We start from the raw sequence: 27,356 nt of genomic DNA on the forward strand, positions 1-27,356 counted from the left end.
TGCTTTGTTTTTAACTGCTTATTTAAATGTATTTAAATGCACAGTGTAATTTGTATGTGTTTTAATGTCTTAATGCAGCATTGAATTATTGCCAATTTGGAAGCCGCTCCGAGTCCCCTTCGGGGTTGAGACAGAGTGAAGTAAAAATAGAGTAAATAAATAATATGGCAGAACCATCTGAAAATATTTACAGCTATATTGGCAAACAACATTGAGCTTAGGTTCTTGTGGGCTTTTTCGGGCTATAGGGCCATGTTCTAGAGGCATTTTCTCGTGACGTTTCGCCTGCATCTATGGCAAGCATCCTAAGAAGTAGTGAGGTCTGTTGGAAATAGGACAATGGGTTTATATATCTGTGGAATGGCTGGGGTGGGGCAAGGAGCTCTTCCCTGCTGGAGCTAGGTGTGAATGTTTCAACTGACCACCTTGATTAGCATTCAATGGCCTGGGAAGTGCCCGGGGGGAATCCTTTGTTGAGAGTGATTTTATGTGCCTGTTTGTTTCCCCTCTGTTGTTTTGCTGTTGTAATTTTAGAGTTTTTTAATACTGGTAGCCAGATTTTGTTCATCTTCATGGTTTCCTCCTTTCTGTTGAAATTGTCCACATGCTTGTGGATTTCAATGGCTTCTCTGTGTAGTCTGACATGGTGGTTGTTGGTGTGGTCCAGCATTTCTGTGTTCTCAAATAATATGCTGTGTCCAGGTTGGTTCATCAGGTGCTCTGCTATGGCTGACTTCTCTGGTTGAGCTTCTTCTTTTTCCTAGTGTTTTTCCCATGAGTATCCGCTTGTTTGAGCAACTGGATTAAATCTGATCAAGTAGGATTCTTATCTTGAATGCAAAAAAAAGACAATGTAAGGACAATCCTAAACATAATTGAACCTATTCGAAGTGAATTTTTACTATTAGATGTTGAAAAGGCATTTGAAAAACTAAATTGGAATTTCATTATGGAACTACTAAAGAATTTAAGATATGGCCAAAAAAAATGTATCAATGGAGTACCATCAATATTCACAGAACAAAAAGCTAAAATCAAAATCAAAGTAGGCATGACCAAAGCCTTTCCAGTACAGAGAGGCATGTGACAGGGATGCCCTCTCTCACCAGTATTATTTATACTCGCAATAGAAATCTAAGCATGGAAATTACCACAAGGGGCGTTCTCTCAGGGGGCGGGGCTTCTGTAGCCCCGCCCCCTCGCCGCTCCTCCCGAGGCCTCTCTTCCGCCTCAGTTGTCCGTCGCCTGTCGCCGCTGCCGCCATGGAGCAGAGGGAGCCGCGAGGGAGCCCAGCCCCAGGGTGAGGCCTGGCAGGAGGAGGAGAAGGGGGCCTCCGGGTGGGGGGCTCCTCGGGGCAGAGACGGACCCCAGAGGGAGGGGGCCCATGCCCCGAACGGGACACCCCTTCCTTCCGCCTTCCTTCCCCTTTCTCTCCTTTCTTCCCCGCTCTCCCTTGCTTTTTATCTCTTCCTTCCTTCCTTCGCCATGTTTCTTTCTCTTTACCTTCCATTCTTTCTTCTCTCCTTCCTTCCCCAATCTCCCTCTTTCTCTTCCTTCCTTCCCTTCCTTCTTTCCTTATTCCTCTTCTCTTTCATTTCTTCCTTCCCTCCCTGTTCTCCCTCCTTCCCCTCCTCCCTTCCTTCCTTCCTTCCCTACTCTCATTACTTCTTTTCCATGCTATTTCTCCTTTCTTTTTATTCCCCCTTTTCCTCCTTCCTTCACTTCCTTCCTTCCCTGCTCTCACCACTTCTTTCCTTCTTTCCTTCCTTCCTTCCTTTCCTAGTCTCACTCCTTTCCTTCCTTCCCTGCTCTCACTCCTTCCTCCTTTCTTTTTATTCTCCCCTTCCTTCCATCCTTCCTTCCCTCCTTCCCTGCTCTCCCTCCCTTTTTTCCTTCTGTTCTTCTTTCTTACCCTGTTCTTTCTCCTTTCTTTTTATTCCCCCTTTTCTTCCTTCCTTCCCTGCTCTCACTCCTTCCCTTCTTTCCTTCCTTTCTTCCCTACTCTCACTCCTTCCCTTCCTTCCTTCCTTCCTTCCTTCCTTCCTTCCTTCCTTTCCTACTGTCACTCCTTTCCTTCCTTCCCTGCTCTCACTCCTTCCTCCTTTCTTTTTATGGTCCCCTTCCTTCCTTCCTTCCTTCCTTCCTTCCTTCCTTCCTTCCTTCCTTCCTTTCCTACTCTCATTACTTCTCTTCCCTGCTATTTCTCCTTTCTCTTTATTCCCTTTTTTCTTCCGTCCTTCACTTCCTTCCTTCCCTGCTCTCACCCCTTCCTTCCTTACTTTCCTACTCTCACTCCTTTCCTTCCTTCCCTGCTCTCCTCCCTCCCTTTTTTCCTTCTGTTCTTCTTTCTTTCCCTGCTCTTTCTCCTTTCTTTTTATTCCCTCTTTTCTTCCTTCCTTCCCTGCTCTCACTCCTTCCCTTCCTTCCTTCCTTTCTGCCCTACTCTCACTCCTTTCTTTCCTCCCCTGCTCTCACTCCTTCCCTTCCTTCCTTCCTTCCTGCCCTACTCTCACTCCTTTCTTTCCTTCCCTGCTCTCACTCCTTCCTCCTTTCTTTTTATTGCCCCCTTCCTTCCTTCCTTCCCTGCTCTCCCTCCCTTCTTTCCTTCTGTCCTCCTTTCTTTCCCTGCTCTTCCTCCTTTCTTTTTATTTCACTTTTCGTTACTTCCTTCACTTCCCTGCTCTCTCCTTCACTTCCTTACTTACTTCCCTGCTCTCCCTCTTTCCCTTCCTTCCTTCCTTCTTCCCTGCTCTTCCTCCTTTCTCTTTATTCACCTTTTCCTTCCTTCCTTCCTTCCTTCCTTCCTTCCTTCCTTCCCTGCTTTCACTCCTTTCCCTTCCTTCCTTCCCTGCTCTCCTTCCCTCCCTGTGCTCCCTTCTTTAGTTTTCATTCCCTTCTTTCCTTCCATCCCTTTTCAATCCTGACCTCCCCTTCTTCCCTTTTTTGCAGGTACTGTGCCTCCAACTGAGGAAAGAAAGAAGGAAGGAAGGAAGGAGGCCATGGAGGGCGGGGGCCTGGCCTTTCCCTGCTGGAGGGGCCCTTCTGAAGCTGACGAGGAGGAGGAAGGGCCCTCAGGATTCGAGAGCGGCTACTTGAGCTTCTCCAGGAGGGGCCCCGAGGAGAAGGAGGCAGCAGAGGAAGAGGAGGAGGCCCGCCTGAAGGTGGACTTCTTCCGGAAGCTGGGCTACTCGGCGGAGGAGGTGGAGGGTGTGCTGCAGAAGCACGGCCCCGGCGCTGACACCAACACCGTCCTGGGTGCCTTGGTCCAGCATGGGGGCCCCGAGCAGCAGCAGCAGCAGACACATCTGCCACCCAAGAGGAAGGGGCCCGGGTCCCCCGCATCCATGGGACCCCAGGACACACCTCCTGCCCTGCCACTCCACAGCCCTTCTGAGGAGGGGCCCCAACTCCGCCCCATCGTCATCGATGGCAGCAACGTGGCCATGAGGTAAGAATCACAGAATCCTGAAGTTGGGAGGGACTCCAAGGGCCATCCAGTCCAACCCCCTTCTTTCAAGCAGGAAATGCACAATCACAGCATCACCAACAGATATCCATCCAGCCTCTGTTTCAAAGCCTCCAAGGAAGGAGCTTCCACCACACTCAGAGGCAGAGAGTCCCACTGTTGAACAGCTCATCTTACTAAGAAAGTTCTTTCTAAGGTTAAAGTGGAATCTCCTTCCCTGTCAATAGAACCTATGGCTTTCTTGAGGTCCAGGCTCCAGGGCAGCAGAAAAAAGCCTTCTCCCTCTTCCTTAGGACATCCTTTCACATTAAACATGGCTGCTCTCATGTCTCAGCTTTCTCTTCTGGAGGCTAAACAGGCCCAGTTCTTTCAGCCACTCCTCAGAGGGATTATTTGTGGTCTCCAGATCTTTGATCATTTTAGTTACCCACCTCTGGCACCTTCCAGCTTGTCAATATCTCTTTTAAATTGCTTAGCTCAGAACTGGACACAGTATTCCAGGTGAGATCTCACCAAAGCAGACAAGAGGGGCACCATGACTTCCCTTGATCTAAAAACTAGACTCCTTTTCATGCATCCCAAATTTCCATTGGGATTTTTAGCTGCTGCATCACACTCTTGGCTCCTGTTCAATTTGTTGTCTACTAAGACTTCAATATCTTTTTCACATGTAACTCTGTTGTTGAGCCAGGCATGACCCATTCTGTATCTCTGCATAAGAGACCCCACCCTGTCTGCACTGAACAGTTGTGGCACTTTGATCCCCCTTGAGTCTCCTTGTGGAGAGAAAAAGTGGATATTAATAATAATAATAATAATAATAATTTTTGTTGTGTCAGGAGTGATTTGAGAAACTGCAAGTCGCTTCTGGTGTGAGAGAATTGGCCGTCTGGAAAGACGTTGCCCAGGGGACGCCCGGATCTTTGGATGTTTTGTCATCCTTGTGGGAGGCTTCTCTCATGTCACCGCATGAGGAGCTGGAGCTGACAGAGGGAGCTCATCTGTGCTCTCCCTGGATTCGAACCTGCGACCTGTCAGTGTTCAGTCCTGCCAACACAGGAGTTTAACCCACTGCACCACCGGGGTCTCCATAATAATAATAATAATAATAATAATAATAGAGCTGCACCGGTGCCAGGCCTGGAGCCTCACGAGACTTCAACTCCCAGGTCCCCACAGAATCCAGCCTTGGCAGTTCCATGCGGATTTGCAGATATTACCTTAGTTGACTGCAATTCCTTCTCTGTCAAGGAGTGCAAACTCGTATTGCCTTGAGCCACAGAAGTTAAAGAGCCATCATTGCAGATTCACCTCACCTCTCTCCCAATCTCTTCTGGCCCTCACTTCACAAGAGCCCTCTAAGAAGCAATGCCCTGCCCCACCAAACTACAGATCCCAGAATCTGGTAGGGTCAGGATGTTGCAGAGGGGAATGGGGGGCAGTGTTGTTCTCCCGGGGACCCCATGACCAATGCACATCTTGGGGCCTCCAACGTGAGCACTGTTTCTGGGCCTATCTGACCTTATGATTCCGAAAATGGGGCCTGTTTCTCCCTCTCAGCTCCAGTTTTTGAGATACAGAGCACATGCCACCTACCAGTCATCATCTACTCTCCCATAAAAAAACCCAGGATAACCCTAATATTAGAATATTATTAGAATAGCATCTTGTCTCTTGTGCTTTTAAACTGTATACTGTTGTTTGTTATAAGTTGTTGTAAACCGCGTTGAGTCGCCAGCTAGGCTGAGAAACGGCGGTATACAAGTATAGCAAATAAATAAATAAATAAATAATTATTATATAATATAATGTAATATAATATAATATGTTGTATATACATATATTTATAATATTGTAATGCAATATAATACTAATATATTATTATTATTATATATTTATATTGCATATAATATTACTAATACAAAATAATGGTAGAGTACAATATAGTAATATTTAATACTCATATTGTACTATGCTAATAATATATTGTATGTATATATACTTTGTAAGGTGCTCTGAGTCCCCTTCAGGATGAGAAGGTTGGCATATAAATGTCATAAATAAAAAATAAATAAGAAACTGGAGCTGCTGAGGTACACATCCAATGCCATTTTCTGAATCAATGGTCCAAATAACCCTGGGAACAGGCCTAAAAACCAAGACACCAAGAAAAGACGTTTGTTTTTCTTGAGCTGGGTTATCTATGGTTCGAACTGTGTTTGGTTTTGACTTATAGGGTAAGCCTCTTTGGGTCCCCCTTGGGAAGAAATTCACTGAAATTAGGTGGTCCATGCCTTAGTCACCTCCAGATTGGACTACTGTAATACACTCTACGTGGGGCTGCCGGGAATTTCAGTTGGTTCAACTGGCAGTGGCCAGGTTGTTAACTGGTGCTCCTTACAGAGAGAGGTCAACCCTCCTGTTTAAGGAGCTCCATTGGCTGCCGTTCATTTTCCGGGCCCAATTCAAGGTGCAGGTGCTTACCTACAAAGCCCTAAACGGTTTGGGACTCATCTATCTGCGTGACCGCATTTCTGTATACGAACCCACACAATCTCTTCGTTCATCTGGAGAGGCCCTGCTCACGATTCCACCTGCATCGCAAGCGCGATTGGTGGGGACGAGGGACAGGGCCTTTTCGGTGGTGGCCCCACGACTCTGGAACTCCCTCCCCAAGGACATCAAGCAGGCCCCAACATTGGCAGTTTTTAGAAAGAGCTTGAAGACGTGGATGTTCCAGTGTACCTTCCCAGAATAAGGACTCCCAAGCAATATGTCCCAAATGCACTTGATGAGAGACTTAGTACTGTCTGTACGCCTACCTATCTTTAAAATATCCAACCTATTTCCCTGGATATGCCCAGCATTTTAAAATTTTAATTCTTACATTTGGCCCTGCCACAGGTTTTTAATTGTGTCGAGTCATTATTGTATTGTTTTGCTTTGTTATGAGTTATTTATTGTTGTATTGTTGTTGTTATGTTTTATGATGCATTTGGGCTCGGCCTCTTGTAAGCCGTGAGTCCTGTGGGAGATGGTCGCGGGGTATAAATAAAGGTTTATTATTATTATTATTAGTTGAGTGCCATCAGTGCAAATGCACCATTGCATTCTATGGGGTCCTGGGAAATGGAGAAGTGGCCCAAGAGGCCTCCTTGCCCCTTGCGCATAGGGAGAGAGCATGGGATGCCCTTTGCCTTCAGCCCTGCCCCCCAGATCTGCCCCTGCTGACCTCTGACCCCCAGGGGATTCCCCAGAGACCTTGTACCCATCGTCCTTGGTGCTTGGCTTTCGCCATGCCCGTCCTGGAGGGGGATTCCCACTCGCTCCAATTCCTCCTGATTCACCTTCCCGGGGTTGTAACTGGCAGCAACTTGATATGCAAAGATATGCAAATCTCGAATGGGGAAGGTGCGGCAGAGAATCAGGCTCCGACTTCCTTCTAAGGGAAATTTTCTTCGCCCTGGTTGCCACATCGGATGAGGAGGTCCTTCATGCGGAGAAGGGAAGAAGTGGGGGAACCGACATGCAAATTTATTCAAAAGGGGAGGCAGCACAAACCTGCCCAGAGGAAAGTTTTTGGTTTCAATGGTTTGGGAGGAAAGGTTGTTTCCTCCAGCGCCGATTTACATGCTTTTTGAATCATAGCTTCCCACTTTCAGGAAGTTCTGGTTGGAGGTGAAAAAACTGGAGAGGTGAAATTGACACTTTCAGACAAATCCTAAAAAGGAATGCTACATTCGCCTTCTTGGCACATTGATCGCCGCTTTGTTACTTTAAGAACACCAAACGCATCTGATTTGGTTTGGCACAAAATTGCAAGGTCCAAAACTTTAAAATTGATAGTTTGTTCTGACAATAATAACAAGGATGCTTTCCTTTTTAAATAGAATCATAGAATCAAAGAGTTGGAAGAGACCTCATGGGCCATCCAGTCCAACCCCCTGCCAAGAAGCAGGAATATTGCATTTAAATCACCCCTGACAAATGGCCATCCAGCCTCTGCTTAAAAGCTTCCAAAGAAGGAGCCTCCACCACACTCCGGGGCAGAGAGTTCCACTGCTGAATGGCTCTCACAGTCAGGAAGTTCTTCCTCATGTTCAGATGGAATCTCCTCTCTTGTAGTTTGAAGCCATTGCTCCGCGTCCTAGTCTCCAAGGAAGCAGAAAACAAGCTTGCTCCCTCCTCCCTGTGGCTTCCTCTCACATATTTATACATGGCTATCATATCTCCTCTCAGCCTTCTCTTCTTCAGGCTAAACGTGCCCAGTTCCCTAAGCCGCTCCTCATAGGGCTTGTTCTCCAGACCCTTGATCATTTTAGTCGCCCTCCTCTGGACACATTCCAGCTTGTCAATATCTCTCTTGAATTGTGGTGCCCAGAATTGGACACAATATTCCAGATGTGGTCTAACCAAAGCAGAATAGAGGGGTAGCATTACTTCCTTAGATCTAGACACTATGCTCCTAGTTTGGATTCTGTTGCAAATGGTGCTACAACAATTCTGATTTGTATCTTTAGTTTTGCGGAGGTGGAAAAGAATATTGCAAAAACATCCGTATTAGCAAAACAAAGGATAGTTTTCTCCCTTCCGGTCCTGCATAATGCCAGGCTTAGAAAAAGAACTGGGTTTGGACGCCTTTTGTCCGACTGTTTGCAGAAACACACCTGGCTGGAAAGGGTTGTGTGTGTGTTTGCTTGCTTTTGTGTGTGTGTATGCTTTTCAAAGAGAGGCACCAAGAGAGGAAGCGGTTTTTGTTTCCTGTGGTGCGCCTGCCAAGGGAAACTCCTGCCTCTGGTGAGTCACTGTTATGGGTGCCCTACTTGTACAATTGGCACTCTGCACATGCCTAAAGGTACCCTCTTCTGTGCCGTGGAAGTCCTTTTGGTGAACAAAACGATCCAAGCTTTGGAAGCAAGGAATCTCTCTGAGCGGTGGCTTATGGAGCTGCGTCTTAGAGAAGAGAAGGTTGACACAATGGATCAGTGGATACAAACTGCAGGAAAGGAGATTCCACCTAAACATTAGGAAGAACTTCCTTAAAAAACAAAGGCTGTTCTAAAAAGGAATATTGTTAACTGGAGTCCAGACTTCAGTGGAGTCTCCTTCCTTCTCTGGAGGTTTTGAAGCAGAGGTGGATGGCCATCTGTTGCGAGCATTTTGTTTGTGTCCTCCTGCACTGCACAGGATTGGACAGGATGGCCTTTCGATGCCTCTTCCAGCTCTGTGATTCTGAGCAGATGCACTCTGCCCATGCTCTGTTGCAGTGGTGTCAGGGAGGAGGGTGCAAATCCCAGGACCATGCAGAAGCGCCGCAGAGACACATGTCGCCCGGAGCGCCCACAGTGCTGCTCTGGGCGTGCCAGATTCCTTCCTCATGATGAACCTCACAAGCAAGAACAAACAAAGCATCCCGCCTGCAAAAGGGCATTGTTTTCTGTTCGGTTTCTGTGAGAGTTGTGGGGTAAGAACCCCCTCCAAAGTCTTGGTAAAAGACTTTGGAGAAGGTTCTTTGGGAACCTGCTCAGCCCACCAGCACTTCTGACCAGTTGCACTTGGTGTGGACTTTCCTGTTGTAGATGAACCCTTGGCCTGTTCCCATCTGAACAGGAAGAGCACATAATAATAATAATAATAATAATAATAATAATAATAATAATAATAAAGCAGCTTTATTGATATCCCACCTCCTCTCCCCTAAGGGACTCAAGGAAACTGATCTCCCAGGTGGAGCTCTAGCCAAGGACCTTTATATCTTAGGGACCGCCTCATTCCTTTTCTCCATCAGTGGTCACCTCGATCCACCCAGGAAAATCCTATATATACGGGGCCCTAGGGAGGTACACCTGGAAGCTACAAGGCGTAGAGCTTTTTCAACCTATGCTCCAATTCTGTGGAACTCATTGCCTCCATACATTAGAGCAATGTCGGAGTTGCGACCTTTTGTAAAGGCACTCAAGAATTGGCTGTTTGGTTGTGCATTTAAGTAATCAGATCTAATTTGCCAAATAGTCATTGTTGAATGTTTTTATGTTGAATGTTTTTATATTGTGTAAATGCTATTTTAGACTGTAAGTCGCTCGGAGCACCTTGGTGGAGAGCGACTAATTAAGAAATAAAGTGAAGTGTCAAGGAGAAATATTCCCATTTATTGTCGAAGGCTTTCATGGCCGGAATCACTGGGTTGTTGTAGGTTTTTTCAGGCTATATGGCCATGTTCTAGAGGCATTCTCTCCTGACGTTTCGCCTGCATCTATGGCAAGCATCCTCACTACCTCTGAGGATGCTTGCCATAGATGCAGGCGAAACGTCAGGAGAGAATGCCTCTAGAACATGGCCATATAGCCCGAAAAAACCTACAACAACCCAATACTCCTATTACTTTCTCTTTCAAGTGCATGCCGTTTACAACTTCCTTTTTCAGTGCTTATAAATACACATAGTAATTCCATTCTTCTCTATATAAGGTTATATCTAGATAACACCATGTAACCAAATTTGAAAAAAAAAAGCACCCTGTTCCTGGTTTGAAAGTGTTATTTCCTGTTTAATTATGTGGAGCTTATTTTGAAAGTAGTTGTTCTACTCCAGAAACTTCGTTTTTTTGTGGCTGCCACAAATTGTGTTGAATTGGTTGAGACTCTGTGAGATAGTATGTTTAGAGATATTCACTGGAAAACTATAGCAAAATGTGCTGCGAGATGTCCCTCCTGCAAAACCAAAGTATTTTCAGTTTAATAAATATTTCCCTTGTTTTCATGACAGAACCAATTAGGAAATGACATTTATAGCCCAGGAACACAAATTGTGCTACATCAGTGGTTCCCAACCTGTGGTCTGTGGACTACCAGTGGTTCACAAGAAATAAAATATGGGCCGCGACCTTACCATTACTACACCATTGCAATGAGAGCAGCTGGTCTCGCAAAACTGTCTTATAGTGCCAAGGCTTATTAAATACGGTTTCTAATGGCAACTACTGGATGGCATATGTTCTGTATCAGAAACTGGAGCTGATGTGGTCTATCCAGTGCAGTTTTCTGAATCAGTGCTCCAAATAACCACACTGAATCTAAATTTGACCAAAATCTGATTCGTAATCCTTTTGAAACTAATGTTAGAGAGTGGTCCCTGGTCAAAGTTGGGAACTGCTATGTAGTGTAACCAAATCCTTCTAATTCTCAAAACTCTCAGAGATGAAAGGAAGTGGTAAGCCACTTTTTATCTCTGTGCATTTTCTCATATCTTACTTGTTTTCTTTCTGTTGTTCTTTCTTCTTTCATTTATTCATTTCATGTTTATAGTTTCTTTGAATATTTACAGCAGTCAATGTATTTGGAAAGTTCTCAATAAAAATTACTGAGAAAACAAAACATACAGTTTTCAGGCATTGCCAAACTTCGGCCCTCCGGGTCTTTTGGACTTCAACTCCCACATTTGTGGGAATTGAGGTCCAAAACAACGGGAGGGCTAAAGTTTGCCCATGCTGGGTTAAGGGGAACTGCACACAGAAGGAAAGTGTGAATTTCTAGACTGATGCCACAGAGAGACCGGGCTTGAATGCCCCAAAGGCATCCTGATGGCTGGACTCCACCTTGAAAGGGACATTTGTGTATTTGTGCCTACAAGTGAGCTGTCAGGTTACAACAAGCCCAGAGATGCCCTGGGTTCTTTTCTCTTCCTTAGGAAGTTTCTCGGCACCAAGAGGAATGCTTAGTAGCTCTGCAGACTTTGCTCCCATTTCCCCAGACCACCCAGATGCCCTTAGCTGCCCAGAGAGAGAGAATGGTTAGTCCTGAGAGATTGGCAGGGCTCTTGCTTGTGCTTGGTCTCCAGACAAAACCAACCTGGAAAAGAACACACAGAGAAACACCCTACTTTATGGGGGAAAGTGCTAGAAATGGCAACAAGCCAACTTGACTACCTGAAATTTTTTAACTCTCTTTGGTGCATGAGGAGTCCCCGGTGGTGCCGCACTGAGCTGCTGAACTTGCTGACTGAAAGGTCGCAGGTTCAAATCCAGGGAGCGTGGTGAGCTCCCATTGTTAGCCTCAGCTTCAGCCAACCTAGCAGTTTGAAAACATGCAGTTGTGAGTAGATCAATAGGTACCACTTCAGTGGGAAGGTAATGGTGCTCCATGCAGTCATGCCAGCCACATGATCTTGGAGGCGTTTAAGGACAACTCCGGCTCTTCAGCTTAGAAATGGAGATGAGCACCAACCCCCCAGAGTCAGACATGACGGGACTCAATGTCAGGGGAAAGCCTTTACCTTCGTGTGCAGTGCCATGGTAAGCATCCTCATGAGGGGCTTCATTTAGAATAGAATAACTTTCTTTTCATGGTACATCATACAAAATTAAATGCCATCCCCAATATGCATTATATATGTAGAATTACAAAACCTAAACACCCATCCTTCCACATTCTAATTGGTATTGCACAATCCCTCATGCCAGTGTATTGGTGAATGGATGGATAATGATCAGGTAGATGGGTTCATGGATAAATCGGTAGATTATAAAGAAATACAAAGGTGAATACAGAGAGAAAAGAGAAATGTATTGGTGAATGGATGGATGGAGAGGTGGATCAATAAGTAGATGATAAAGGAAGATAGAGAAAGAAATGGATTGGTAAGTAGGTATGTAGGTAGATAGAGAAAGAGAGAATAGAATAACAAAACATCCATCTTTCCACATTCTAATCACTATTGCACAACCCCTAATGCTACATCAGTGTGAAACCATAGAGTTCAATATAGTCACAGCTCTGGAATAAAAGCTCTCTCTCAGCCTATTTGTCCTTGTTTTTATCATCCTATACTGTCTGCCACATCATAATAATTCCAAAAAAAAAGTATCCAGAGTGAGATGGATTCTTAAGAATATTTTGAGCTTTCTTAAGGCAGCAGGAATGATAAAGTTCTTCCAAAGGCGAAGAGGGCAAGGTTTAGCACTAAAGTGCTGGCATAGAGTGGCATAGAGTCTGTATTGAAGGGTTGGGGTATGGAGTTGCTCTGTCCTGTGTTGTGCCTCATTGTACCCTGAATCAGTGGTGTTCCCCCCTTCTTTTTTCAGCCATGGGGACAGAGACGTCTTCTCCTGCCGGGGCATCCTGCTAGCAGTGAACTGGTTCCTTGACCGAGGGCACACCGACATCACCGTCTTCGTGCCATCTTGGAGGAAGGAGCAGCCAAGGCCAGACGCACCTATTGCAGGTAAAGAGAGGGAGTAAATAGAGCGGAGGAGCGCTCTGGGACTCCTCTTCTGGATCTTCTCAGTCTAATGGAGGGTCAGGATGAGCCTCATTGAGCTCCCAGTGAGCCCTATATCCCAGACACTCTTCCTAGAAAGTATTCCAGAATCCAGTACTAGAAAGCCCTTTAATTTTCCTCACAACCTCTAAGGATGCCTGCCATAGATCCAGGTGAAATGTCAGGAGAGGATGCTTCTGGAACATGGTCATACAGCCCAAAAAACTTCCAGCAACCCTCTAATTTTCCTTTTGATGTTGACTCTTTGCTGAATCTTTCCCTGGACTGAGAATCCTACTTAATATTGTTAGAAGTTTCACCATTTTTTGGACTGATGAGGCATTTGGCATTGCCTCCCCAGGGACAGGAGGAAAGTTAAAAGTGTGGCTGAAGGAAAGCAAAGCTCTGACCGAAGGCAGGCAGTGAGGGGAGTGGAAGGAAATGCCAAGGGATTACCTGGGTCAGGTTGTGACTGTGTGTGTTGCGTAGGTTTCTCCTTCGCAAGCGCCACTTCCAGCTCTGGTATTATTTGCTCATTCCTTCTTCTGCAAATAGGAGACATACCATTCGCTCTTTAAAATAAGGATTTGCCTCTTTGCTGCTGCTGCTGCGTCAGAAGCTGACCTGGCTGCTGACCTTAGCAGAAGCCCAGGCCCAGCCTCTAGGTGAGGAAAGGCACACTCCTCTTATTTTGACTTTTATCGCAATGCAGAAGACTCACAGGACTCTTTAAGCAAAAAACACCAAAGAAAGGATACCTTAAACCAGTGATTCTCAAGCTTCCTAATGCCACAACCCCGAAATACAGTTTCTCATATTGTGGTGACCCCCAATCATAAAATTATTTTCATTGCTACTTCATAATTGTAATTTTACTACTGTTGTTAATCGTCGTGGAAATATGCAGGATGCGTTTTCATTCACTGGACCAAACTTGGCACAAATACCCAATACGCCCAAATTTGAATACTGGTGGGGTTGGGGCGAGGATCTATTTTGTCATTTGGGAGTTGTAGTTGCTGGTGTTTATAGATAACCTACAATCAAAGAGCATTCTGAATGCCACTAGTAATGGAATTGAACCAAACTTGGCAGCCAGAACTCCCATGACCAACATAAAATACTGGAAGGGTTTGATGAGCATTGACCTTGAGTTTGGGAGTTGTAGTTCACCTACATCCAGAGAACTCTGGACTCAAATGATGATAGATCTGGACCAAATGTGGCATGAATACTCAATATGCTCAAATATGAACACTTGTGGAGTTTGGGTCAAATAGACCTTGACATTTGGGAGTTGCAGTTGCTGGGATTTATAGTTCAGCTACAATCAAAGAGCATTCTGAACCTCACCAACAATAGAATTAGGCCAAACTTCTCACACAAAAGTCCCATGCCTTGAAGGGACTTGCTGGGAGTTGTAGTTGCTGTGATTTATAGTTTACCTACAATCAAAGAGCATTCTGAACCCCATAAATGATAGAATTGGCCCAAACTTCCCACACGGGACCCCCATGACCAACAGAAATACTGTGTTTTCTGATAGTCTTTGGTGAACCCTTCTGACACCCCCTCGCGACCCCCCAGAGGTCCCGACCCCCAGGTTGAGAAACACTGCCTTAAACACTTCCCATGAAAATTAAAACAGAATCCTTGTAAACTAACTCTGAACTAAAATTGCATCCTGCATTCACCAACATGTTTTTATGATCCAGTTAAGCTTCTATAGAATAAAATCACAGGCTTGGAAGAGACCATCTTTCTTCTTCCTTCTTACAGACCAGGACATCCTTCTGGATCTGGAGCGGAGGAAAATCCTGGTCTTCACACCCTCGCGGCGGGTGGGGGGCAAGCGGGTGGTCTGCTACGATGACCGCTTCATTGTCAAACTGGCCTGTGAGTCGGACGGCGTGGTGGTCTCCAATGACACCTACCGGGACCTGCAAGCTGAGCGGAGCGAGTGGAAGAAGTTCATCGAGGAGCGCTTGCTCATGTACTCCTTCGTCAATGACAAGTACGTCCCATGATGTCTAACTCTGGGAGGGAGGAGGCTTGACCATCACCTGAATCGAGGAGCACAGAGCCCTCGTGGCTGCAGAAGACGCCATCCCTGAAAATAACATTTTCTGCCTCCTTCCAGATTCATGCCTCCAGATGACCCGCTCGGGCGCCACGGACCCAGCCTGGACAACTTCCTCAGGAAGAAGCCGCTGGCTCCTGAACACAAGAAGCAGCAGTGTCCCTATGGTGAGCCTCTCTCTGTCTCTTTCCCCCTTGGCATCCCTCTCTTTCCTTGAAGAGTACTGCTTTTGTTGTGGTCTTCGACAGCAAGTGTTGAACTAGGTGGCCCATCCCAACTCAGATTCAGTGGGTTGCATTGTCCACTTTGGATGTCAAAATGCCCATTTTTCAAAATGCCTGGCTACTGCCAACTGGAAATTGTTGTTGTTATTATTATGTTTGTTATGTGTATTTGCACCCTGTTTTTTCTCTCTGCCAGGAGACTCAAAAGCAGCTTACATTAAAGGCATTTCCATACAATTTGAAATCTACAAATATACAAACATTAAGGCAGAATTAAATATCCTTGGGTTTTTAAAAAAAATCAGTTAAAATCCATTAAAAATACTCAAAACTGAAAATGATAACAGCTCCTGACTGCTTTTTGTCCTGTGCAAGTGATGCCTGGGTAACAGCAGTGGCCAAGAAAGCCAACATCTCCCCACCTAGGTTGAGCCCCAAACTGGAAAATCAACTTCCCTAAGGTCTTGTGTAGGGGTCCTCCAGTGACACAGCGAGTTAAAGCCTGTGAACTTGGTGATTGAAAGGTTGCTGGTTCGAATCCAGTGAGCAGGGTGAGCTCCCACTGTTAGCCCCAGCTCCTGCGAACCTAGTAGTTTGAAAACATGCAAATGTGAGTCGATCAATAGATACTGCTTCAGGGGGAAAGTGACGGTGCTCCATATTGTCATTAATGCATCGTTGGAGCAAGGGATTTTTCCATCTAATTTGAAACAAGCGGTGGTTTGTCCACTCCTCAAAAAGGCTTCCCTTGACTCCACGGTGCTGAACAATTACAGACCGATCTCCAACCTCCCTTTTTTGGGTAAGGTGCTGGAGCGGGTGGTCGCCTCCCAGCTCCAGGGCTTTTTGGATGACATCAACTACCTAGATCAGTCACAGTCTGGTTTCAGGCCTGGTCACAGCACAGAGACAGCCTTGGTCGCCTTGGTGGATGACCTCCGTAGAGAGCTGGACAGGGGGAGTGTGACTCTGTTGGTTCTCTTGGACATCTCAGCGGCTTTCGATACCATCGATCATGGTATCCTTCTGGGTCGTCTCTCTGGGATGGGTCTCGGGGGTACGGTTTTGTTGTGGCTCCGATCCTTCCTGGAGGGTCGATCCCAGATGGTGAAGCTGGGAGACGCCTGCTCGGACCCCTGGCCTTTGACCTGTGGGGTCCCGCAAGGCTCTATTCTGTCTTCCATGCTTTTTAACATCTACATGAAACCACTGGGAGAGGTCATCCGAAGTTTTGGAGTTAGGTGCCACCTCTATGCAGATGACACACAACTCTACTACTCATTTCCACCCAATTCCAAGGAGGCCTCTCGGGTGCTGGACGAGTGCCTGGCCGCTGTGTCTATCTGGATGAGGAGGAACAAGCTGAAGATCAATCCCGACAAGACAGAGGTCCTCCTTGTCGATCGTAAACCTGACTGGAGTATAGGGTGGCAACCTGTGTTGGACGGGGTTACACACCCCCTGAAACCACAGGTCCGCAGTTTGGGAGTCCTCTTGGACTCATCACTTACGCTTGAGGCTCAGGCGTCGGCAGTGTCTGGGAGGGCTTTCGCGCAATTAAGACTCGTGCGCCAACTGCGACCGTACCTCGCAAAGCCTGATCTGGCCGGGGTGGTCCATGCCTTGGTCACCTCTAGGTTGGATTACTGTAATGCGCTGTACGTGGGGCTGCCCTTGAAAACGGCTTGGAAATTCCAACTGGTCCAACGAGCAGCAGCCAGGATGTTAACTGGCGCTCCTTACAGAGAGAGGTCAACCCTCCTGTTCAAGGAGCTCCACTGGCTGCCGTTTATCTACTGAGCCCAATTCAAGGTGCAGGTGCTTACCTACAAAGCCCTGAATGGTTTGGGACCATCCTACCTGCGTGACCGCATCTCTGTCTACGAACCTACGCGTTCACTTCATTCATCTGGAGAGGCCCAGCTCGTGATCCCGCCTGCGTCGCAAGCGCGTTTGGTGGGTACACGAGACAGGGCCTGTTCCGTGGTGGCCCCCCGACTCTGGAACATCCTCCCCAAAGATCTTAGACAGGCCCCTACATTGGCAGTCTTCAGAAAGAACTTGAAGACCTGGCTGTTCCGATGTGCCTTCCCCAAATAGGAAATCTCCAATACCAAGTCCCATAAGCACTTTATTAGAACTAAGATTGCCGCACACTGCACACTGCACTTACCCTATAATCCTTACATATCACCTGTCACATCAGCACTTTTAATCCTGTACCCTTTACTCTGGGCCGGCCCAGTTTTATTGTGTTTTGGTGTATTGTTTATTGCTTGTTGTTTTGTTGTTTTAATATTGCTTTAATTGTTTTTAATTTGCTTTAGGTGTATTGTTACGTTGTGTATTGAGGCCTTAGCCTTTGTAAGCCACATCGAGTCCTTCGGGAGATGCTAGTGGGGTACAAATAAAGTTTAATAATAATAAATAATAATAATAATAATGCCAGCCACATGACCTAGGAGGAGTCTATGGACAATGCTGGTTCTTCAGCTTAGAAATGGAGATGAGCACCCCCCCCCCTCCCCAGAGTCAGACTCGACTAGACTTAATGTCTGGGGAAACCTTTACCTTTACCTAAGGTCTTGTGTAGTGCCTTGAGTGTTAGACTGGGTTGCCATGACCCTGAAAGACCATAGACAAGTCACTTACTCAGCCTCAGTGGAAGGATGGGGCAACCCTTTTTGAACAAATTCTACTCCTTGTGGAGTGAAAAAGCGGAGTATAAATAAACATAATAATAATAATAATAATAATAATAATAATAATAATAATAATACGAAGAGGACGCGGTGATAGGGTTGCCATATGTAATGATGTGGCACACAACAACAGTGAAGGAAAAAGGAGCTAACGCTGCCCTCTTCTCTCTGCAGGCAAGAAGTGCACCTACGGCATCAAATGCAAGTTCTACCACCCGGAGCGGGCAAACCAGGCACAGCGCTCCGTTGCAGATGAGCTCCGCGCCAATGCCAGGCTTTCCCCAACCCAAAGTGCCACCAAGGAGGAGAGGAGTACTCGCCGCTGCCACCCTCAAGGGGAGTCCCTAGGTTCCGAGGGCATCAGTGAGAAGCTCCCCTCGCCAAAGGCCGCTACAGCTGAGAAGAAAGGCTCTGCTCGCAAAGGGGGCAAGGCAGGGGAAAGGGCAGTCCACTTGCCCAAAATGGGAGGTGTCTCCCCCAAGAAGGGGGGCAGCAGCAGCAGCGGAGGGGGCCACTACCGGCCACAGGATTGGTACCAAGCGCCACCACCCCTGGCCTCGCCCTGCATGGACTCACTCACATATGTTTCTCAGGAGCACCTCGACTCTGGGATTGGCTCCTTGGAAAGCCAACTGTCTGAGATGTGGCCACACAGCCACTATGGCCACCAAGAACCCCTGGGGAGTTACCGGGGATCTGGCTACCCACTTTCCTCCTGCTCCTCCTCCTCTGGCCCCGAGTCCAGCAGCTACCACCCTTTCCAGCCCCAGAGCTACCACCCACGACTCTCAGCCTCCAGCTCCAGCTTCATGCCATATGGCCAAGAGTTACCCTCCAGCCAAGCCCCTCCGCCGCACTCCTTTTCTGGGTATCCTGTGCCTGCTGACTCTTCTCTGGCCTCAGGAAGGAAGTACTGGTCTGAGCCAGCCTGCCCGCCTGCACGAGAGTTTCCCAGGGCCCCCCGGATGGCCTACGAAGACAGGTCCCCCTCTCACCCTTCCTGGCCGGCCCCAGAGTGCCTGGCCGAGGAGCGGGCCAAGGTCCACATCAAGCTCTGCGGGATCTTCCATCCACACTTAGTGGATGCCGTCATGAGCCGCTTCCCGCACCTTCTGGACCCGCAGCAGCTGGCAGCTGAAATCCTCACCTACAAGTCACAGAATCCCCGGGTCTGAGGGCAGTGATCCCTGTATTTTGATGGGCAGGAGCTCATTACCTTTAGGTGGCTCTGTCTGGTCAAGGTGTTGGCATGGGAAGGAGTGGGCCACACAGAAGAGGCATTGCCAAACATGTCCATAATCCTAATGGGGTTCTCCCACTTGCAGAAGTGATGGCACCTTATTTAGTCTGAAGTGAAATGTCAATTTTCCATTCAGAGCAGCAGAAGTGGAGTTCTGCCTGCCCACTTAGGCTTGCATACACATGTTGTGTGCAGCACATTTTCACACACGGGCTTGCTTGCACATTTGTCTGTGCAGCATGGCTGTGCATTAACCGGTGACAGTGAATAGCTGCCACGCAACCATCTTCCCAGCCTCCTCCTTCTCGTCCCAATTCCTCACTCCAAAACCTAGCCATTTGTGTACATAATCAGGAAAATGGCACAGGGTTGGAGATCTAGTAACCCCCTCCAACCTCTGACCACTAAGATATCCTCAAATCATTGGCTTGGTAGCTTTGCCACTGTGGCGGCCAAAGCCCATCCTTGGATTCTGGCTGTACTTGTGGCCGGCTACTCTCTTTGGACATCCCTAACTCCACAAAGGAAGGGGTGTCTGTCCCTCTCATTTTGAAGAGAAAGAAGAAAAACTTCTCTGTTTGCTCTCCTTCTCTTAAATGGCTCAGTCATGGTGACTGGTAAGTCCGACGTTAACGGTTCTGGAGCCTTTCGGTAACGAATCTGTCACAATTGCGTCCAGTGCCTGACCGCTTCTCCCATCCCAAGGGCGTGATTCGCTCGCAGGCCAGGAGCAATTGACCCTGTTGATGCATATTGTATCCCCGTATTATGTATTGTGTATTACTCTCTTTTAAGAGGTCCACAGTGTGGCTTTAAGGCGAGGGCACTGTGTGCCACTTCAGGAGCCGCCTGGACCGGTAATAAAAACATGTAAAATCGCGTATGCCTAGTTGAGGATGAGACATCACTAAAGTGTGAAGGTTTCATGTTAGTAAGCAAAATGCTTCTTAATGATAAGTAGCTGTCTGATCTTAATACCTTTTGCACATTTTGTAACTCAAGAGAGACAACGGTTTGTAATGGAATTGTATTTTTAATAGTCACTCCTTTGGCAGTAATGGTTTTTTAGCTATTCTGTCCTGCTCAGAGGGCCTCTCCTAGAACTAGAGGTTCAATATACAATAATGAAAAATTAGCTGGAATGTTTCACTCCTTGGAACTTGCAATGTGCAAAAACAATAATATATTTTTTAAAAAGATCTCATTGTAAAGCAATAACTGTTTTGCACAAATAAAAGGCTTGGTTTGCTCATATCGATTGTTCCTCTTTGTCCTTTTATGATCTGAGGAATTGGGACACTAAGCCAGAAGGCCACAGCTTTAGAAACTTTGGAGGTTCCTCGACATCTGAGTCCCTTCAGGGAGAGAGGGTGGTTATAAATAAAGCATATTATTGCATTGTGTGTTTTTCCGGCTGTATGGCATGGTCCCCGGTGCCGCAGTACGTTAAAGTGCTGAGCTCCTGAACTTGCTGACCGAAAGGTCACAGGTTCGAATCCAGGGACCAGCATGAGCTCCCGCTGTGAGCCCCAGCTTCTGCCAACTTAGCAGTTCAAAAACATGCAAATTTGAGGAGATCAATAGGTACTGCTTCAACGGGAAGGTAACAGTGCTCCATGAAGTCATGCTGGCTACATGACCTTGGAGGTGTCTATGGACAACGCTGGCTCTTCAGCTTAGAAATTGAGATGAGCACCAACCCCCCAGAGTTGGACACGACTGGACTTGAGAAAATCTTTACATTTACCTATGGCATGGCCATGTTCCAGAAGCATTCTCTCCTGATATTTCACCCACATTTATGGCAGGCATCCTCAGAGGTTGGGAGGTCTGTTGGAAACTAGGAAAATGGGGTTTATATATCTGGAATATCCGGGGTGGGAGAAAGAACTCTTTGTCTGTTTGAAGTATTATTATTATTATTTATTTATTTACTTTGCTTATATACCGCTGTTCTCAGCCCGGGGGCAACTCACAGCGGTGTACAACATAGAAAGAACAAGGTTCAAAATTCAAGACACAATCTAAAATAATCCACAGTCCAGCATTAACAAAAAACATCATCATCAAAAAACATCATCATTACTACAAAAGCCATTCAGTAGGTGTGAATGTTTCAACTGAACACCTTGATTGGCATTTAATGGCCAAGCAGTTTCAAGGGGTGGCTTCCTACTGCCTGGGGGAATTCTTTGTTGGGGGTGATTAGCTGGCCCTGGTTGTTTTTTGTCTGGAATTCCCCTGTTTTTGAATGTTGTTTTTTATTTACTGTTATGATTTTAGAGTTTTTAATACTAGTAGCCAGATTTTGTTCGTTGTTAGGGTTTCTTCCTTTCTGTTGAAATTGTCCACATACTTGTGGATTTCAATGGCTTCTCTGTGTAGTCTGACATGGTGGTTGTTAGAGTGGTCCAGCATTTCTGTGTTCTCAAATAATATGGTCCATCCAGGTTGGTACATAAAGTGCTCTGCTGTGGCTGACAAAGGATGTGGCCAACATGACTGCATGGAGCGCCGTTACCTTCCCGCTGAAGTGGTACCTATTGATCTCACATTTGCATGTTTTCGAACTGCTAGATTGGCAGAAGCTGGAGCTAACAGTGGGAGCTCACCCCACTTCCCAGATTCGAACCACCAACCTTTTAGTCAACAAGTTCAGCAGCTCAGTGGTTTAACCCGCTGCACTACTAAGGGCCCCCAATGTGGAACCACAGAGCTTATAAGTGAGCAGTACAAAAGGGCCCCGGGACCTTGTAATCAGGATACAATGTTTGCATGGAGGCAGTATTATCTGTAGGGTAAAACTTTGTCAGTAGTGTCTGGTAGCGTCCACATCAGTGTGGAGAAATGTATCCACTCTGGGTTTTAGTTTGAACTTTAAAGGAGGTATCCATATGTTGAACACGTAACTCCAAAGAAGATTCAGCACCTTAGACAATGTATTGTTGAAGGCTTTTATGGCTGGAATCACTGGGTTGCTGTATGTTTTCTGGGCTGTATGGCCATGTTCAAGAAGCATTCTCTCCTGACATTTCTCCTGCATCTATGGCAGGCATCTTCTGAGGTTGTGAGGTCTAATGACCTTAGACAGTCATTAGGTAAAGGTCAGAGTGAAACCTGGAATGGATTTAATGTCCATGGAAGCCAGCTGCTAGCCCTGGGCTTTACTGTGGGATGATACATATGTCTTTGAGTGGGAAGCTGGGAAATCAATTTTTATTTTTTATTGTAGTTCAGGAGGGAGCAAGTTGTTTGGAGGAAAAATTTAAAATAACAAAAATGTGTAAGATTCAAAACTTTATGTTTTGAGGGTGCCTGCCATAAATGCAGGCAAAATGTCAGGAGAGAATGCTTCTGGAACATGGCCATATAGCCCAGAAAATTCACAACAATCCCATGATTCTGGCCACGAAAGCCTTTGACAATATATTTGTTTTTGAAATGAAATGAAACTTTCAAGAATGAGAATAAGAATAATAAACTGCTCTAGTCCTCCTGTCTGAAAACGAGACCACAGGGGATCTGAACCCAGAACCGCCCTGTGCTCTGCCATTGCTGCACCTGGAACATGGCTTGGTCTCTGGCAAGACACCTCCCTCCCTTCCAACCCAGTGCGTCATTGCTTCCATCTTCCTCCTCCTCATCATCATCACCAGGGAAGCAGGAAGGAGTGGCATTGCCCCATTGCAGGGCCTCTCATCTCCTCCCTGCCCGGCGCTGAACTTTCCCTCACATTGCACTCCGCAGGGGATTTCCCAGCACCAGAAATCACCTGACCAGAACCACATCCTGCAGGAGGGCGTTTCAGGGGAAGGCAGGCACGGCTGGCACAGTGCCGGAGCTGGCAGGCCGTGGCACCCATTGCTGAAGCAAGTGCACCCTCCAAAGTGGGAGCTCTAAAGAACACATAAATGCTTAGAAAGCAAATGCCAAGATTATATTTCAAGAATATAACATGAATAGGAGAATTAAATACGCAAATGGACATCCTAAAGCAGTTGCTAGGCTGTTAGGAATTGTGGGAGTTGAAGTTCAAAACATCTGGAGGGCCAAAATTTGCCTATGTCTGTCTTAAGGAGAACTGGGAGTCAAAATGGAAAGGGCTTATAGCCAGAGTAAAAGGGAAATCAAATTATTATTATTATTATTATTATTATTATTATTATTCCTTTATTTATATACCACCCTATCTCCCCAAGAGGAATCTGGGTGGTTTCCAACATAAGGCAAAATATTCAATTGCCAGAAAGGAAAAACATACAAACAATTTAAAATAAACATCTTCTTCTCTTTTTTTCTTTTTTTTTTCTTTTTTTTTTTTTTTTTGTCGTGTGTCAGGAGCGACTTGAGAAACTGCAAGTCGCTTCTGGTGTGAGAGAATTGGCCGTCTGCAAGGACGTTGCCCAGGGGACGCCCAGATGATTTGATGTTTTTATCATCCTTGTGGGAGGCTTCTCTCATGTCCCCGCATGAGGAGCTGGAGCTGATAGAGGGAGCTCATCCGCCTCTCCCCGGATTTGAACCTGTGACCTGTCGGTCTTCAATCCTGCCAGCACAGGGTTTAACCCACCGCGCCACCCGGGGGCTCCAATAAGCATCATAAAACATAAACATCAAAAGTAAAGTATTATTATTATAACTTTATTTATATACCGCCTTATCTCCCCAAGAGGACTCAGGGTGGTTTCCAACACAAGGCTAAATATTCAATTGCCAGAAAGGAAAAACATACAAACAAATTAAAATAAACATCATAAAACATAAACATAAAAAGTAAAGTATTATTATAACTTTATTTATATACCGCCAGCAGCTGCTGTCTGCAATCCTCTGGTGCATTTGCATGACAAAACAGGCCCTGCTCAACAGGGGGGGGGGGCAAGGGCATTAATACACTCAGGGATAGATTAGAGAGGGGGGGGTACAGTACATACACACATATATATATATATATATATATATATATATATATATATACACACACACGTTGGGAGTATCTGCGCCCCCTGAAATATGCTTGCACTGGCTCTCTCAGAAAATGTGGCCCAGTGCCCTTCCCCTCCCCTCCTAGAAGGCAAAGCCTTGCCCAGGCCAAGTAGAGATGGAAGGGGAATCCCCAGTTCTTACATAGGCTTAAAGGTTAACTGCAGAGTTTCCTCTGGTCAAAACTGGACCAGAGTTCAGGAGGTGGAGGGGGCATTAGTGCTGCTGCATTTTGGCAGACCCCAGACCCAAAATTGCCTGTTGGGAAAGGAAAGGCTTGTCCAAAGCAAGGCTGGAGATCCGTAGTTTGACTATCCTTTGGCACCTGGATAACTGGATAACTATATTCAAGAGGAGTGACATAGTGGGAACATTTTCCCCGGTCACAAAATCGGAGAGTTTATTTATTTATTATTTATTTATTTACAGTATTTATATACCGCCTTTCCACCCCTGGGGGGACTCAAAGCGGTTGGAAGAAACCACAATGTCAAATTCCCTTCTGGCATGCAGGAAAAGCACAATCAAAGCACTCCAACAGATGGCCATCCAGCCTCCGTTTGAAAGCCTCCAAAGAAGGAGCCTCCACTCAGGAGCGGCTCAACCCATTACGCAAAGTAAGCATTTGCGGTATAGTTGATTTTGCCCAGGGGCGCTCTTGAGGTGCTCTTGGGGGAAAATAGACCTTGACATATGCGAGTTGTAGTTACTGGGATGTATAGTTCACCTACAATCAAAGAGCATTCTGAACTCCACCAATGATGGAATTGAACCAAATATGGCACACAGAACTCCCATGACGAACAGAAAATATATCAGTGATTGGTTGGGGGGGGGGGGGGGGCAAAATACTGTTTACTTACTGTTCAAAATTACCCAGGGCCACCTCTGCCTCCACTACATTCTAAGCAGAGAATTCCACTACATAACCGCTCTTCTTACAGTCAGGAAGTTCGTCCTTAGGTTCACGTGGGTGTCCTTCCCTGTCATTTGAACCCATAGCTCCGTTGAGTCCTAGTCTCCAGGGCAGCAGAAAATAAGCCTGCTTTTCCTTTCAAATATTTAAACATGGCAAGCATATCGCCTCTCTGTTGTTATTATTATACCACAGTATGTCACAGCAAATGAGATCTATATGCTGAATTTCGTATCACAAAATCACAAGTTGAACACTTCCTAAGCATCTAGGACTGTGTGGTGTATTTTTGAATGATGCATGCAGATCCAAGTAAGGTAGCTTTTGTAGTAGACAGATCGTGATTTTGTCAATGTTTATTGTTTCCAAATGCTGGCTGAGATCTTTTGGCAGGACACTCAGTGTGCTGATGATCACTGGGACCACCTGTACTGGTTTATGCCAGAGCTTTTGCAGTTCGATTTTGAGGTGCTGATGCTGAGGGCTGTGCTGGCGGAAGTGTAACTACCAGCAGGTTCAACCAAGCCAGTGAGGTCTCAGCTGAGGAGTGGAACCAAGAGCACCTAACCCATTCGCACTATGGAGAAGAAAACCAAAACGAAGTCTATACTGGCTCGGTTGACACCCAGGACCGCGGTGGATGCTGCTGATTCTAGACATCCATCGACAAGTGGGCTACAGAATCAAAATACAAATGAACAATCACAGAAGCAGCAGAAATATACAATGCCAGAAAACCGCACAGTTATTGTTATTATTATTATTATTATTATTATTATTATTACTATTATATTTATACCTCGCTTTATCTCTCCCAGAGACTCAAAGCAGGTTAACATAAAAGCATTAGCATACCATTTAAATATATGGAAATATGCAAACAATAAAACAGAATTAACTATAAACAGTATTTTAAAATCACAGTTAATAGTAACTTTATAATAACTTTAATCTCATACCCAGCCACCATCTACCCAAAGGGACTTGGGGCAGCTTACATATGTTAAAAAACATTAACACATATTCACAGTGAAAAACTACCCTGACTTGATTTTAAAAACCTTCTTCTTTAAATCCTGTCTGAATAAAAAGGTTTTAGCCTGCTGATGGGAGGATATCAGGGAAGGGTCATTCTGGCTTCCCTGGGAAGAAAAGAATTCCGGAGTCATGAGGCAGCCACGGAGAGAGAAGGCCCTGTTCTCTCTCATTCCCACCAGCCAAGCTTGGGATGGAGGTGGGACCAAGAAAAGGGTTCATACAAGGGAATGCGGTCAGCAGGCATGTAGCCGGGGGAGAAAGTTCAAAAGACAGAGCTTGATGACCTGCAAGTGGGGCAATTGTTGTTGTGAATTGCTGTTGTAAACTGCGGAAAAGGAAAAAGGGAAAGAGAAGTGTGAATGAAATAGTTTGTGTGCTCATGCCAGGCATGTGGGGGGGGGGGGGGGGGGGGGGGGGGGGGGGCTTGTGGGGCTTCAGCCCCCCCCCCCCCCCCCCCGAAATTCTCATGGTGGTTCGCGAAAAGGCCTTACTGGTGCATTATTTAAACTGTTATGTTTATTCATATCATGATCTGATAACCATACTCAATATATCCCTTATGCATGAGGGTATTGGGGTAATGATACAAAAGGTTTGCTAGGGTAGACCCTCTTTCACTCAGGCTCAGCCCCCCCCCCCCGAAACTCAGCCCCCCCGACCCCCCCTGAAAAAAATTCAGCCCCCCCCCCCCCCCCGAAACGAAATCCTGGCTACGGGCCTAGCGGTCAGCCAAATAGCCTGGACCTGAACCGTCTAGGGCTTTAAAGGTCATGACAAGCACTTTGAATTGTGCCCAGTAACAGAATGGCAACCAGGGAAGCTGATGCAATTGGGGGGGGGGGGGGGGGTGTCAGCCCCTGCAGTTAGCTCATTAGCAACCTGGCTGCAGCTCTTTGAACCAGCTGAAGTTTCCGAGCACTCTTCAGAGTCAGCCCCACATAGAGCACATTGCAGTAATCCAGACAAGATGTATTTAAGTATGTACCACAGTGGCCAAATCTGTCTTCTCAAGGAATGGGTGCAATTGGTACCTCCAGGTTCAGTGCCGAGTCCAGGAGGACCCCCACACTGCGAACCTGTGTCTTCAGGGGGAGTGTAACCCCATCCAGCACAGACTGGATCCCTATTCTCTGGTCTGCCTTCCAAATGCCCAGGAGCACCTCTGTCTTGTCTAGATTAAGTTTCAATTTGTTTGCCCTTATCCAGTCCATTACTGATGACAGGCACTGGTTTAGGGTCAGGACAGCTTCCTTGGCATTAGATGGAAAGAAGTAGTAAAGCTGGGTGTCATCCGCATACATATGGCACCATACTCCAAAACTCTGGATGACCTCTTCCAGGGGTTTCATATTCAGTAAAGTCTCACTTATCCAACATAAACGGAGCAGCAGAATGTTGGATAAGTGAAAATGTTGGATTATAAGGAGGGATAAAGGAAAAGTCTATTAAATG

At 46.2% G+C, this 27,356-nt stretch overlaps 1 protein-coding gene across 1 annotated transcript; it reads left to right on the forward strand.

Annotated features, from left to right (window-relative positions):
• Positions 1–1,018: 1,018 nt before the first annotated feature.
• Positions 1,019–20,221, forward strand: ZC3H12A (zinc finger CCCH-type containing 12A). Its single transcript, XM_060784022.2, has 6 exons — positions 1,019–1,300; positions 2,950–3,448; positions 12,546–12,685; positions 14,501–14,735; positions 14,862–14,968; positions 17,902–20,221. Exons 1-6 carry the CDS (start codon positions 1,093–1,095, stop codon positions 18,900–18,902), a joined length of 2,190 nt encoding a protein of 729 aa, XP_060640005.2. The 5' UTR covers positions 1,019–1,092; the 3' UTR covers positions 18,903–20,221.
• Positions 20,222–27,356: the final 7,135 nt, after the last annotated feature.

This window comes from Anolis sagrei, chromosome X (genome assembly GCF_037176765.1).
Source record: "Anolis sagrei isolate rAnoSag1 chromosome X, rAnoSag1.mat, whole genome shotgun sequence".
Lineage (NCBI taxonomy): Eukaryota > Metazoa > Chordata > Lepidosauria > Squamata > Dactyloidae > Anolis > Anolis sagrei.

What these genes read in the sequence shown, in the direction of transcription:
- ZC3H12A (XM_060784022.2), top strand. Translation starts at nt 1,093, where the DNA reads ATGCCCTCTCTCACCAGTATTATTTATACTCGCAATAGAAATCTAAGC. An exon ending in CGAGGGAGCCCAGCCCCAGG is followed by an intron (nt 1,301 to 2,949) that starts GTGAGGCCTGGC and finishes CCTTTTTTGCAG; the next exon opens with GTACTGTGCCTCCAACTGAG. An exon ending in TACTCCTTCGTCAATGACAA is followed by an intron (nt 14,736 to 14,861) that starts GTACGTCCCATG and finishes GCCTCCTTCCAG; the next exon opens with ATTCATGCCTCCAGATGACC.